This window comes from Acanthopagrus latus, chromosome 17 (genome assembly GCF_904848185.1).
Source record: "Acanthopagrus latus isolate v.2019 chromosome 17, fAcaLat1.1, whole genome shotgun sequence".
NCBI classification, from domain to species: Eukaryota; Metazoa; Chordata; class Actinopteri; order Spariformes; family Sparidae; genus Acanthopagrus; species Acanthopagrus latus.
Genome location: NC_051055.1, coordinates 16282195 through 16298001, shown reverse-complemented (window position 1 = coordinate 16298001; position 15807 = coordinate 16282195). Strand labels below are relative to the sequence as shown.

The following is a 15807-nucleotide window of genomic DNA, read 5'->3' as shown; positions in this document are numbered from 1 at the left end:
AAACCACCTCCAGACTACTAGTACACAAAACATTACCTCGACCCAGCCCCAGTTTTTCTGTAAACCAATTGAATTGGGATAATTTGATTTCTGATTTTAAACGCAATGTAAACTGGAAGAAGTAATACAAGAGATATCTTTCGTGACTTAGGGTTTGGTTAAATTGGGCCGTCTAAATCTGAGGTAAGATTGTAGTCGTGGTTGAAAGACAGCAGCATTGACTGCAGCCACAGAGCCAGTGTGTGTGGGTGTTTGTATCTGTGTGTGTGTGGGTGTGTGGGGAGGTGTGTGCGCCACTTCAGTCCAAGGTAACACACGCATCTATCTATCTATCTATCTATCTATCTATCTATCTATCTATCTATCTATCTATCTATCTATCTATCTATCTATCTATCTATCTATCTATCTATCTATCTATCTATCTATCTATCTGTCTGTCTGTCTATCTGTCTGTCTGTCTGTCTGTCTGTCTGTTTTTCTTGTCACCCTTTCACCCCAGAATCAATATCTTTATTGTTTAAAAGGACATCATTGTAACATTGTTACTGTGATTTAAAGTGAAACTTTTTTGGTGAATGTTTTGTGTAAAAGCATACTTACAAAAAAAGGCCCTTTTAAGATTGACCGTATTGTCCTTTTCGGCTCAAACTCATTGTCAATGGGAGTGCATGGGGCACTTTGATGCTAGCATCAAAATTGCTATTTTCAAAACACTAAGAAGGCTCGACACAACATGAAACTTCTCCACACATAGCTCAGCTGAACCACATACACTCTACCCAGACGTGTCGATCCCTGAGTACATCTTGGCTGCCATGACGACAGCTAGAGGAGGAAGCTACTGTTAACACGAGTTGTTCAAAAACTCTCTTTTTAGTAAACTCTGTGTACACAAACAATGTTTCCAATGCTCTTGTTCATGTGTAGAGACCCTGGTGATCCTACGAGCAAAGTTTCATGTTGTGTCGAGGCTTCATACTGTTTTAAAAATATTGATGCTCGTGTAAAAGTGCCCCACACACTCCCATTGAAAGTGAGTTTGAGCAGCAAACGAAAATACGATCAATCTTAAAAGTGAATCTTTCATCGTAATTATGCTTTTACATGAACGTTTGACTTATATACATTCACAAAAAAGCCCAGGTTGCATTTCGGCTAGAGTTTCACTTTAACACAGTTAATTGTTCCTTACTATAATTTGATACCCTACACTACTGTTGACTGTGATTTTCTACACTATATTGTTGGTTTCTGTGATTGTATATATATTGTTGCTTACTGTGATATTTTACAGTACAGTAACTTTTTTGACGGAATCAACTGAATTCTACTGCTACTTTAATGGTTAAATAAGTTGATACTGTACATCACTGGTTACTATCATCTTTATGATTTATTCTCAGTTGGTGTGAAATGTTTCATTAAATTGTTGCTAACTGTGATTTTCTACAGTGCATTGTCTTCAGTTTAATTCAACACAGAACACTGTCACAGTGACATTGAACACTGTAAATTGCTTACACTCTACTGGTTACTGTGATTTACTACAGTACTTTAGTGGTTACTGTGTTCTAACACAGCATATTGTTGGTTTCTGTGATTTTATAAATATTATTGCTTACTGTACTGAATCAACAGAATTCTGCTGTGAAATAATACGGTGATGTGGAGTCTTTTTTAGTGTTTTTTTTTTTACAGCGTAGTCTTTTCATGTTTTCACCCCCGAATCAATATTTTATTGTTTAAATGTACATATTTTACTTTGTTCCCATCAAAAATGAGGCGCATCGCTCCCGCTGCACACTGTACATTTCACTCGCACGTTTTAAAATGTAAATGAAACATCAAGTTCGCTGCTCGGGTTGTGATTGGAGCTCTGCACACAGTGTCTCTGGTGGTATGGAATAAAGAGAGCGTGTCAACAAGCCTGCCCTGTAGGGTTCTCTCTCTTCCTATTTCTAGGAGAGAGTATGTAGGCGCCTTGGGTTTTTTTTTTTTCTGCACCTCTGCATACACACACACACACACACACACACACACACACACACACACACACACACACACACACACACACACACACACACACACACACACACAGAAGTCTCCGGAGACACAGCTTCATCTCTCTTGACAGACAGCTGTACTGTTGCTCCTCTCTCAGGCGTCATCAATCCCGTCTCACACAACCTGAATCCCTCTGACCACTTGTGCTGCCCGTGTTCCTGGGAGGAGTACGATGGACCGGCTCACATAGAGGATGAATGAACACAATGATTTGAGGAGCCCACTTCTCTGAGTAACTCGGCAGCAGCCGCATCCTCCCCTCATCTCTCCAACTCTCACTCTGTCACATCCGAGCGCCTCATCTGGTCCCTCCACCATGACAACATTTGACTTCTCGGACATAGAGGCGTTTTTGGACTGCCATCCAGATCTGTTCGAGGAGTATCTCGTCCGAAAGGCGAAATGTGATCAGGTAACCAGGTGGCTGAAGGAGCACCAGCCGTCGAAAGTGCCCACAGCCGAGGAGAGGCGCGGCGCTGCCAGGGACCCGCTGGACCCGCTCTGGCCGACGAACCCGGACGGGCTCCGGCGCAGGTCGTCCCACATGGAGCTGCGACGGAACTTCGCACGCTCCAAAGCCACCACCGCACACCGGACCTACGACGAGCATGTGAGCCTGAGCGAACACGAGTCCCAGTCCAGCATGAGGCGCCGTGCGCTCCTGCGTAAAGCCAGCTCCCTGCCTCCGACCACGGCGCACATCCTGAGCGCCCTGCTCGAGTCCAGGGTCAGCGTGCCTCAGTACGCGTCCAGCGCCATCGACTACAAGTACAGACTGAAAGAAACCAACGAGAGGGAGTTTTTCCTGGAGCTGGTGAAGGACATCTCCAACGACCTGGACCTGACAAACCTCAGTTACAAGATCCTGATCAACGTGTGCATCCTGGTGGACGCGGACAGGTGCTCGCTCTTCCTCGTTGAGGGGCCCGCGCACAAGAGGACTCTGGTGTCCAAGTTCTTTGACGTGCACTCGGGCACCACTGTCAGACCGTCCTCCAGCACACTCAACTCCAACGAGGTGCAGGTGGCGTGGGGAAAGGGAATCATTGGATACGTGGCCGAGCATGGGGAGACTGTGAACATCTCAAACGCATATGAGGTAAAGAGCCATGGTGGCAGGAGGGAGTTTACAGTGATTACTGGTGTGGGGATCAGACCGTTGGGAGTGAAATTAATCATACAATAAACCCCCTGTTGGCCAAGGCCCAACATTAAAAGTGCTTTAAATGTAAATCAGATCTTTCTCAAGTTCCTCGAAGGGGTCTCTCAACTCGACGAGTAGAGTAGACGAGTAGATACCTCAGTCATGCCATAATGTTTTTATTTTTGTATTTTTTACTCGCTATAATAGTCAAAGAAAAAGGAAGGAAATCAAGCGTTCTGATCCCACCAGCTGGATCTCGCCTCACACGCTACCAGTTGCGCTCCACATCATTATATCATGGCCCTGGGCTGCTCGGGAGGCTGATGCGGACCCCCCTGAGGTCTATTACTGAGATAGTGCCAGTGAGGGATATTATAGTTTCTGCCTGTAGCGAAAACAAGAGCTCTCCTGCCTAGCTGTGAATCTAAATTAGCCGAGATCGCACCTAATTGTTGCGTGACGTGTTTTTTTGTGTGTGTGCGTAAAACCCAAATGTTGTCATGTAGGAAATTCGCTGGCCACAGTGGAGCGCATGTGTGTGTGTGTGTGTATGTGTGTTAACGTGGGATCGTGCGCGCTTGTGTGTGTTGCACTTGTCCGCTGTTCCAGGACCACCGCTTCAGTGATGAGATAGACAAGCTAACGGGCTATAAGACGCAATCCATCCTCTGCATGGCCATCTGCAACAGCGACGGAGAAGTCATCGGTGTTGTGCAAGCAATCAACAAAAACCCCATCGGCACTCCCTTCACCGAGGATGATGAGAAGGTGAGGATGTGTTATGTCTTCTCTCAACTGGAAAAAAAAAAAAAAAAAAAAAAAGCACTCATCAGATCCATATCCCAGAGGGTTTTCCTACTCCACTGCATTTTATTGGCTATTTATCATCCTCAGAACTATTGTAGTCGCTTTGACCATTAAGGGCGTTTTAGAGATGGAGTTAAAATTGGATTCTTGTGGAGCATCATGCCCCCCTCCCATCACACGCACACGCACACACACACTAACACTTATTGCACAGAAACTCTCGAGCCATGCAGTCAAAAACACCGTTTGCACCGTGAATCTTGTTAATGGCTGCGGAGAGGAGCAAAGTGTTCCCTCGGAAGCAAAACACCAGAAAAATGAAGGGAGGAGGTCAACCTCTTGCTCAAGCGTGGAGCATTAAATATATCCGGCTGGGTGCAGTATATATATATATATATATATATATATATATATATATATATATATATATATATATATATATATATATATATATATATATATATATATATATATATATATATATACTATATACACACACACACACAGACACACACTTAGGAAACTCATTTTGAGTGGATTATGCTTTCAATCGGTCCCTGAGCAATCCACTTGAAATGGGTTTTTACTAGAAATCTGCATGTTTTGGCTTCATTTACAGCTTATGAGAGCAATTTCATTCTCCCAGTTTGTTGATGGAGAAGTAATATACTGCGCACGGGAAAAGCACTAGCTGCCAGTTCAAGTGCGGGGCCACGCGATTAAAAGTAAAGGTGCTCATTTCACTCACTCTGGGTGAAAACACCATAAAGGAAAAAATCAGGAAGCAGACAGACAGTTCAGATGTTCACCTTTGCAAGAGTTCAGCCGCACTGAGCCGCAACATGCTGGCCACGAGGTGGCAGAGTCAAGTTGTGGAAAAAGCATTCCCCTTGCTGAGCCCCTCCACATCAGAGAAGTCGATTTGTTTGAGTTTGCACTAATTCAGGCATTTCTTTTTATGGTATTTCTTTATGTGGGAGCTCTAAATAAAGCAGCAGCTACGTTTGAGCAACACAGATGCTGAAAATAGAACTTGAACAGACAGCTTATTTAGACATTTAAAGGCTCCTTGATGTCCCACTAAATGCCCTCTGTCTCTGAATCAATACTTCATTAACAGGGAATCTGTTTGAGAGAAGCAGCTATCATGACTTAACCCTTCCACACATTCTCTTTCTCTCTCCCTATCTCTCACCCAGTTTTATGTCCTTTTGTTTAGCACACAAATAGTGAACATTTCTACATAATGCATGTCATTCACCGCTCTTTACTTTTACTACGTTTACTCAGGTACTGCAGATGTATCTACCATTCTGTGGAATATCGATCTCCAATGCCAAGTTGTTTTCAGAGTCTCGCAAGGAGTATGAGAGGAGTAGGGTAAGAGCTGTGCACTTACACCAAAAGATGTTTGGTTATTTGATAATTAACAACTTTAGAATTAACAGTGACATTACTATTTTCATACCTATTTGAATAAAACATACAGACACCAGCAATTTAATTTCACTATAAATGGACCAGCATGGCTTTGTATTTATAACAGCTTGTAGTTTTGATAAACATGGCACATATTTGATGAATAAAACTCCTTCTACTGCATCCCTCAACAACACTGTCAACGCTGTCCAATGAACACAAGTCATTAGTGTCCTCTGTGGTGGCCACAGGCTCTGCTGGAGGTGGTCAACGACCTGTTCGAGGAGCAGACCGACCTGGAGAAGATTGTCAGGAAGATCATGCAGCGAGCGCTCACCCTGCTGCAGTGTGAACGCTGCTCCGTGCTTCTCCTCGAAGACATCGACTCACCCGTGAGACATCTTTGAAGTTGTAACCATGCAGCCTTTTTTTTTCATGCAAAGCTGTCTCTGTTGCCGAATGTCACCACTGCTGGTCGAGGTGATACATGTCTGTCCTCCGTAGGTTGTGAAGTTCTCCAAGACCTTTGAGCTCATGTCTCCGTTGTGCAACATGGACCATGACATCAGGTGAAAGACTTGTCACGAAAAAGATGGACAGAGAGACAGAATGATGATTTATTCTAGGCGGGGGTTGTGCTCCATAGTAAAGGTCCTTGTAATAAGGAACATTTAAAAGGTAATGTGATAGTCTAGAACATAGCACCAATCTATGAGCATCATCGGTGAGGTAAGGTGTCAGAACCCAAGGGAAACTAAAAGCACTCGGTCATGTAGATAACATTTTTTAGAAATAAAAGCCTACATCTACAAAGCATGTAGTGAGCTGGAGGATTAAAGTTTCGCTTTTCCTTAAAAACATTTCAGTCATCGTGAATTTATAATTCAAAACATTTTGTCAGGTCCAAAATGATTGTTTTGTTTATCTCTTTGTCAGAATTCTGACATTTGGTTCCAGCTCTGACAATGTTTGTGAGCCATCAGCATAACACCGCTGGGATCACGTGGCATCTGTGTTCCTCAGCACGCAATGATCTTGACAGTTTTGCCAGTTTGAGGGGAAAAAAAACTAAAATAAATGTTCCACAGAATGCACCCATCTGCCCTAAAATTAGTTAGCTAAACATTAGTAATGTTAACCTTAGCTACCGTTAGCACTGTCAATGTAAGCGGTGAGGTAGGGTGGAGATGCAATGCCAAATGAAGTGGCAAAATGTTATCAATTACACCTTTAACTATGCACTTCTAAGCAGTTAGCTTTGCTGTTTGCAGACCAAGAGCCAGACCAATGCCTTGTCAGGGTTTATACATCCTTTATTATGCACTTATAAACAGTTTGTTAACAGAATGCTGTTTGGGCTTTTGCTCATAGTGGACAGTAGAGCTGAAGACAGACAGGAAAGAAGTGAGAGAGAAGAGGATATGCATAAAATGAGCCTTAAAACAATGTTAATAAGTACATAGTAAAGGATTTATTAATCTTAATAAGGGATTTTTCTAGCAACAGACTGCAAAAGCATAGTTAATGTTAATAAATACATAATGAAGTATTTATTCATCTTGATAAAGCAACAAAAAAGCTTAGCAAAGGTTTGACAGTAACACAATAGATAAGTAAGTTAAAACAGTAAATGTCTATGCATTGTAATGCTATTATAAATTATTATAAGAAACTCATAAGCCTTGTATTAATGTGCTTAAGCATCCCTTAACTGTTTCTTATAAGTGCTTAGAAATGTCTTATAACTGAACTTTTTCAGCTCTAACTTATTTATATTTATTGCCTGTAGCTGACTGTTGTTTCCTGTTTGTGTTATTGGCTGCATCAGCATGGAGAAGCTATCGTGCTCTGATTGGCTGATCAATAACAGCATTGCTGAGCTGGTGGCTTCCACAGGACTGCCTGTTAACATCAGCGACGTATGTCAGGACCCACGCTTTGATGCAGAGGTGTGGACACAATGGTGACCCTATTAGACCTATTAGATCTCACATAAATGCATGGACACATACCCACATGCTTGTGACTGCAGTAAGTAGACACAGACACACAACAAACCCCAACACAAACTTGTAATTATCAAAGTACTTGTGAGCACTGGTGAATTTGTTTGTGTGATGTAATGTTCAAAATTAGTAGATGTTGTGTAAACTGCTTTACGGGCATGTTTTTAGCATTTGTACGTGTGGTATTTTAATTTATTTTCCAGTCAAAGAAAGACCAAAGGCCCAGGCAGGTTAAACAAACATAAAACCCCTCTCAGCCTTGTCTCACTGTCACTGTCTCCCTCTCTTTACAGGCGGATCAGGCTTCAGGGTTTCACATCAGATCAGTGCTCTGTGTGCCTATCTGGAATCGAACTCATCAGATAATCGGTATGTTCACCAGAAACAATCAATTTGTCATCACTGGAAACAGTTTTCATGTTACGGTAATGATGTATGTGTGTTTTCTTCAGGCGTCGCACAAATTCTGAATCGCCTGGACAGAAAGACCTTCAACGATGCAGACCAGAGACTGTTTGAGGTTTGTTTTTTGAAAACTCTGATTGGATCTGCTCCCTCAAAACTATGATGAAGTCTTCATTGTTGCAAAGGATACACATTATGCCAATTCTTTAGATTTCCTATTTATGCATTTTCTCTGTGAATAGGCATTTGTGATATTCTGTGGACTTGGAATAAACAACACTATGATGTACAACCAAGTTAAGAAGACGTGGGCCAAGCAGTCTGTAGCACTGGATGTAAGACCTGCAACATATTCTCCTTTTTCTAATCACTTGGGAAGATATGATTTTTTTTTTTATATATATATAGATTTCTATCATGTAGGTGCTAACCAACTCATTACAGCATAACAGTGTTTTTGTCACAACTGGACAAATTGGAACTCAAACAGGAGACACACAAGCGGGCAGCTAAGGAACCGAGACCAAAGCAAAATAAAGTACAACCAAGCAAAGAAAAACACAAAAGCCAGAAAGACAGACTCCCAGACTAAGTTACACAAAGGGAGGGAAGGAAAAGTAAAACATGACACATGAGTGCACAGCTACCAAAATAAAACAGGAAACAACAAAACCACAAACTCCAACTATGACACTTGTATCTTGAAGTAAACAAGTATGTAACACTGTGATCCTCTCACTGAAGTTACTTAGTGCAAAAACAAGTGATGGGGGGTAGAGTGGCTGAGACAGAGACACTATTCAGTCTATTCCAAGACACAACGTATTATCAAAATGATTTGAAGCTGTTATTATGAGGTACAAAAGTTACATAATGTTGCTTTAAAATGTGACATATCCAATTTACAAAAATATGTGATCAACAAATGAACAAATTAAATCTGATTATACATCATCCATTAGCTACCAGTCCTGTCAAAACACTTGATAGGCATAGCATGAATATATTGTATACCAGTACTTTAACTACATTACATTAAAACATGCCCCAAACAAGCTGTATCTGTGAAAAAACATAGACATATTTAAACATCTCAAAATGTGTGATTATGTCAACTGAAATGTTAATAATGTTGATGAACTTCTTACAAGCTGTGCTTTGAAGATGGACTAGGGATGTTGAGGTGCACCAAGGTTCATTTTCACATAGTGATACAGTACTTGTATCTTGAGTGCAATCCCTTTTCCATAATGTCATGTTTAACCCATATATAAGCATGAATCTGTCGGATAATACTCGATAACTACAGCATACCATCTGAATTACTCCAAACAAGATTTTATTGCACCCTTTCACATCTGTTTAAAATGAGTATGTGAGAAAATAGTAATTGAAGAGTAAATTAGTGCCACTGATTAATGCTAATCGCTAACAGGGGCGTTCATCAGTGTCTCCATCTGCTTTCTGCTCCAATGCCCGGTATCTAACCTGAGCAGTCACATTATCCTCGACAAACATGGTTCTGCTTCTCGGCCATAAATATTTCATCTGCTTTCAATAATTCATGATAAATACATGTGCCAGTCTGCTCACCTCTCATCAAAGGCAACGCACACTCTTTTATTTCTGTCACATAGTCTTTGCTGTTTTTTTAAACACTTGATGGATTTTTCTCTCTGTCAGTGGGCCCAAAATAAACCAACAAATTGGTTTTAGAATCAGAACTGTACTGTTCGTTTTTATGACTATGAAGCAAGTAGGAAAAAAGAATCACATTACAGTTTTCGCAACATAGTATTATTGGGACTTTTTCACTGCTTTATATGATTTTTTCCTTTTTTTTCCCCCCAGATGCTCTCTTACCATGCAACCTGCTCCAAAGTAGAAGTTGACAGACTCAAGGTATTCCTCAGGGAGGAAGATTAGAAAATAACATTCATATGCAGAACTTTCTGAATGTATGAAATCCGAAGTCAGTGATTGATTGAGGGTGAAGTGCAATTTTAAAACTGTCAGCAATCGGTTTTAGTGCTTTGCCTCCGACCTCACTGGCACTGTGTGATTGACAGCTCTGTCCTCTTCCCCGAAGGCAGCTAAGATCCCCCTGAGCAGTGAGTTAGGCATTGACGAGTTTCACTTCAACGACTTCTCATTGGACAATGACGCCATGATCACCGCATCACTCCGGATGTTTCTGGAGCTTGGCGTTGTCCAAAAGTTTAAGATTGACTATGAGGTGAGGCCCTGGAATATGTCTGGTACTATCAGGTGTTGACATATATGTATGTATATCAGGTGAATGTCTTTTTTTTTTTTTTAGGTACTGTGTCGCTGGCTTCTGACTGTGAGGAAGAATTATCGAACTGTGGCCTATCATAACTGGAGGCACGCCTTCAATGTGTCGCAGTGCATGTTCGTTATGATCACAGTAAGTGCGCCAAGTCAGATTTATCTGTAGTGCCTGCAGTTAGCTATACAAACCGTCCTCTCCCTGGTGTGGGTCAGTCAAAAAACTTTATTTTGAGTTCTAGTGAACATCCTAAAGATTTTAAACATACCAAATATGTCAGGCTGAATTTTAGGGAAATATGTTAAAAATGAAGTGTAAGCCATCTAGAATAGTACATCCAGAATATGAACTGCATTGGGTCTTAATTCGCATGTTCCCCCCTTCAGTTTCTCTCCATTCTTGCTTTCACTCTACTGTCAAACTTTCTAATACCAGTAAACCATCCAGACCTAGACCCTATATGAGGATAACAAGTTGCCAGGCCATGTTTAAAGCCTGTCCTACAAAAGGAAGTCTCGGTGGATTCAGTAAGACATCATTAAGAGATAATTCAAAGGAAGAATACTCCGGTAAAATCTCAAAGAGAATTTACAACTTTGCACACTGATAAGAAGTATCCCTATGCCTATCCCACCCCATCCCATTCTGTTGTATCCCATCATGTTATATCGTTTCATATCCTATCCTATCCTATCCTATCCTATCCTATCCTATCCTATCCTATCCTATCCTATCCCATTAAACACACCGACCTGTTTGGCTGTTGTAACTCCAGTGTCTCTGGGTGTGTTAGGTAGAATAGGCAGGCTGGATGGTGGAGTAACAGCATCCTAATATTCCCTCTCTTATCGTATTGGATCTCATCCCATTGTATCCTATCCTATCCTGTCATATCCCATTGCATTATATTGTTTCCTATTCTATCTCATCCCATCCTGTCTTATCCCATCCATTTTATCCCACTGCATCCTATCCTATCATATCCTATCTCTGCTGAGCGGTGAGAACATATCTGCTTGGTTTTTCTGTAGACAGCCACTTTCCAGGATGTCCTGTCAGACGCAGAAATACTGGCATTGATGGTTGGCTGTCTGTGTCATGACTTGGACCACAGGGGCACCAACAATGCTTTTCAAGCTAAGTAAGTGACCCAGGCCTGAAGTGAGAAGACAAATGTTGCTTATGCAGTAGGTGACTCAAATTTTCACTACTCTGTCTCTCCTGCAGGACAGGTTCTGCTTTAGCCCTGCTCTACGGGACGTCAGCCACCTTGGAGCATCATCACTTCAACCATGCAGTCATGATCCTACAAAGTGAGGTCAGACCAGTATTTCTTTAATGACTATGATGCTCAAGGAACTGTTACGTTTACTGTATGATCTGTATTGGTTTTCCTTTTATGAGGTTTTCTCCCTTTTTATTCTCCCTTTATTGGACTGCATAAAAATGACATGAAAATGTAACTGCAGAGGGTTGAGGGACCAAAGAGTTGAACCACACACATTTTAGCTTACTGTATTTATTTAACGATTCATCTTTTATTTGTGAGCTAGTTTGCTATTTCAGTTCCTAGATTGGCTAAATACGCTCAACCCGAGAAACCACAACACACAACCCAAATGTACACAATGGAAATACAGTTAACACCTAACTTGCTGGAAAGCTAACACTAACACTAACCAAAGTCTGGGTGGCAAAAAAACACATGAAATGCAATGGGATCCAAACCACATTTGGAGATGGTCTGTACTGCAATCTTAAATTGTATTTCTACAGATGTCTCATAGCCACATAGTCACTCATATAAGATTTAAAAGTGTCTTTTCTGTCGCTGGAGTCTGTAGTGACTGTCGGCAACGTTGTTAACATGGAAACTCCTGCAGAATAATTTGGGTGGATGTCTGGACACAAAAATATGATCAGATCACTTATAAATAATAGTGCAGACACTCCATCTTTCAGATTTGATTTGAGAAACAAATATGTTTTGTCTACTGTCTGAACAAAGTCTTAGTGTCCTGGGCCACCAGAAAGGTTTACAGGTTTAGGACGGTGCTGTACACAAACCGAGTGCTGGTGGGCGGCAGCAGTAACCATGAGTGACATTAATAGGCTGATGCTTTGTCTCAGGTGTAGATCAGTTTGATCATTACGAACGGTGTTCTCTATTGATTTCCTTTACCAGAGGACAAAGAAGGTTTCTACACATTGCTAATTAACACTGATAATGAGACACTCATTCGACAGTGAGCGATGACTTTACCAGTACATTGGCTCTAAAGAGACATCTACTCTCTATTACTCATCCTTGCCTGCTTTTGTGTATTGCCTACTGTATGCTATTGTATTTTATTTTCTTGCAGGGTCACAATATCTTTGCAAACCTCTGCTCTAAAGAGTACAGCAACATGATGCAACTATTGAAGCAGGCTATTCTCTCCACAGACCTTACTCTGCACTTTGAGTAAGTGGTCTTTTCAGTGGATTCAGAGCTGTTGTAGTTGTAGCTGCTGTGTTCCTGATTGGTTAAAAAACAACAACACAAAAACACAATTAGAAGAATTATCTGGTTTTTTCTCTGTTATTTCAGAGTGTGGTGAAAGCTGTCCTGGAATCTATTTTTTTTTTTGTTTCTTTTAACATTTTCTGTATCCTTGACTGTGTCTTTTCATTGAAAGGCGCAGAACCAAGTTCTTTGAGTGTGTTCTGTCTGGAGAATTCAGCTGGACAGATGAAGGACACAGAGAAGTTCTCAGGTTTCTGCCTTTGTGCTAAATAAAAGAGTCCATTTTGCCAGAAATCACTTTAACCGTGAAAGGAAGGCAGCTAAAAATGAGCTTTGATGTCATCAACAGGTCCATGCTGATGACAGCGTGCGATCTAGGCGCAGTCACTCGTCCTTGGAAGATTTCCAAACAGGTTTGAGCTCCTATCACAAAGTTTTCAAGTCTGTGCTTTCATGTTTGAGGGCTTGAAGAAGTACAATCATAGGTGGAATTTCATTTTTCTGAGCAGAGTCAATCAAAGTTTTGAATATGAATGTGCCCTCTAGCTTTGAGGCCATGTTTGAACATCAAAATGTTATATAATGTTTGAGAGAAATAATCAAATGATGATATTTGATGGCATTTATGTCCCAAGGTTGCAGAGCTGGTGACGAGTGAATTCTTTGAACAAGGTGACAGAGAGAGGTCTGAGCTTAAGTTGACCCCAGCAGTAAGTATGCAAGCTCTCAAAGGTCTTATTAAATTTTCTCTAGCATACAGATTTCTATCTGTTACTGAGTTGCTAACATACAGTCAAACTCAGACATCCTTGATATGAATGATGAAAGATTATAATTTCTCTGTAGGCCATATTTGACCGCAATCGTAAAGATGAACTACCTGCCTTACAGCTGGAGTGGATAGATGGGATATGTAAACCCCTTTACCAGGTACCTTGATGTGTGAAGATAAAGGGACAGTTCACCCCCAAATCAAGAATACATATTATTCCTCTTACCTGCTATTTATCCATCTAGATCAGAGCTGCCATCCAGGTTAAATCTGACCCGCCATAATAAAAATGAAATAATTAAGAATAAAGATAACAAAAAAATCATGACTCTGTTCATGGCATTACATTTTTTACATGAGGGAAAATGCTGTTTAGATATGAAGGACCCTTCAAGAAGTTGGTCAATCAAGGGAACGTCAATCCTAATTGAATTTTTGCATCATAACAATATAACACAAACGTCAATTGCTGCTGGTCCGCTGACTGCTGAGTTTGGCTCCCCCTGATCTGAACTGTCATGATGTGACTTGCCGAGTTTTGGCAGTATGGGCAGTGAAGATGACTGCCTTCTCTGTAATATAATGCAACTAGATGGCACTCGGCTTGTGGTGCTCAGAGCGCCAAAAAGGTATATTTGAAAAACTTGTGTCTTGTAAAGTGGTGTCATGGTGGAAGGATTTCTTTTTAATTGACTACACCTGCCAGGTGTATCACCACACAGATGGGAGAAGAGACTCATGCTTGTGAAAGCAGGATGAAAATGTTAATGGTGCCCTCCTCCACTGAGCTGTGAGATTAGCTAGCTTAGTTAGCTAGCCTCTCATCAATGATCACAACGATCTGTGGATTATCTTTAATAACCAGATCATAAAATAGACACTGAGTTGTTTTCATTAAGATTTGATTGTTTTTTGTTGGGAGCTTTGAGCACCACAATTCGAGTGCCATCTAGTTCCATTACTATCATGAGCAGGCAGACAGCTCTTCAGTCAATATCCACAAAGCTAAACAACTTACACCAAAACAATTGTTAGGATAAATAGCACAACAGGTAAAATGAAAAATATGCATTTTCTTACACAAATAAAAACAATATCTCAGAGTGTGAATAGGCCTGTCAGCTGTACACTTCTGTGTCTCAGGCACTGCTGAAGCTCAACAGGAAGTTGCAGCCAATGGTTGATGGGATTGACGCCAACCGAAATAAGTGGCAGGACCTCTGCTCGTCCTATCAGCAGACGCGCAGAGCCTCTATCTCCAATCAGAGTGCTGATTCAGATCAGAGTCCTGAGCCCCTTGAAGATGCAGAAACCAGTCAACACCCAGACTCAGGAGAGACGCTAAAACCAACTGAAATCACCAAGTTTGGGGCTAAGTGCAGTCATGATGTGAGAACCAGAGTTAATGACAAACCAGCAACAGCTGACAACGCAGCATCTGCAAGGAAGAAGTAAAAGCAAGCCAGGTGTTATGTGCAGTATAGGTTGATCCATTTAACGGCTCACGTGGGACTCTTCCCATTTCCTGTGATTTTCTAACACATGCACTACCTGAACAAGATTTTTTTTAAAAATCTGAGTAAATGAAACGCGGGTTACCATCTGTTGAGCACATTGTTTGTGTCACTGTGTTAAACTCAGGAGCGTGAATAATTCCAATTATGAAACTGTATTTGAAGGCCTATCTATCTATCTATCTATCTATCTATCTATCTATCTATCTATCTATCTATCTATCTATCTATCTATCTATCTATCTATCTATCTATCTGGAAGCCTTTCATTACCGACATGTAAAAGAGACGAGAGATTACTGTTGAAACCAAAGAGGGCCAGTTATCACTGTAATGTTTTGTAATGGGAACTGCCTCAAACCATGAGCCCATTGGAATGCCTTTGCAAAACAAAAAGGAATCACTGTGATTTCTCTCCGTCACGTAAATTGTGTCACAAAATTGCCATTTTGAATGTAGACTGGTGGAACATGATCATGTTCCTGAATGTTTCTCACTGACTGGCTGTCTTACCTCAGTTGCAAATCCTTTGGCTGCATGGCATTATTTCTAACATTTGTAGCTTGACCGAACCTTCAGCCGTCATCTTGCTCAGCGCACTGCATGTATGTGTCATAATGGTGATGTACATTGCCACATGAAAACCTTGAGGCAGATAGAGAAGTGTGAGAGGCCAAATGTTAATGGGCTGATTTACTTTTTTAAGGAAGGTCACAGATTAACTCCTCAGGCTGATTGTGTGTGTGTGTGTGTGCGTGTGTGCGTGTGTGCGTGTGTGTGTGCGTGTGCATGCATGTGTGTAACCTACTAATTCCTTAAAAAATGATGGCACAGGGGAAGACAAGTGATTTTGTTTTATGGGTCTTAAAGTAAGCTC

General features: G+C 41.2%; 1 protein-coding gene across 1 annotated transcript; it reads left to right on the top strand.

Annotated features, from left to right (window-relative positions):
* Positions 1-2383: 2383 nt before the first annotated feature.
* pde11al (phosphodiesterase 11a, like) lies at positions 2384-15595 on the top strand. Its single transcript, XM_037072879.1, has 20 exons — positions 2384-3166; positions 3821-3979; positions 5309-5398; positions 5689-5829; positions 5942-6006; positions 7266-7386; positions 7737-7812; positions 7896-7963; positions 8091-8183; positions 9700-9750; positions 9938-10084; positions 10169-10276; positions 11170-11279; positions 11366-11456; positions 12502-12602; positions 12817-12894; positions 12994-13057; positions 13280-13354; positions 13491-13574; positions 14560-15595. The coding sequence occupies exons 1-20, from the start codon at positions 2384-2386 to the stop codon at positions 14869-14871; spliced, it is 2817 nt and encodes a 938-aa protein (XP_036928774.1). The 3' UTR covers positions 14872-15595.
* Positions 15596-15807: the final 212 nt, after the last annotated feature.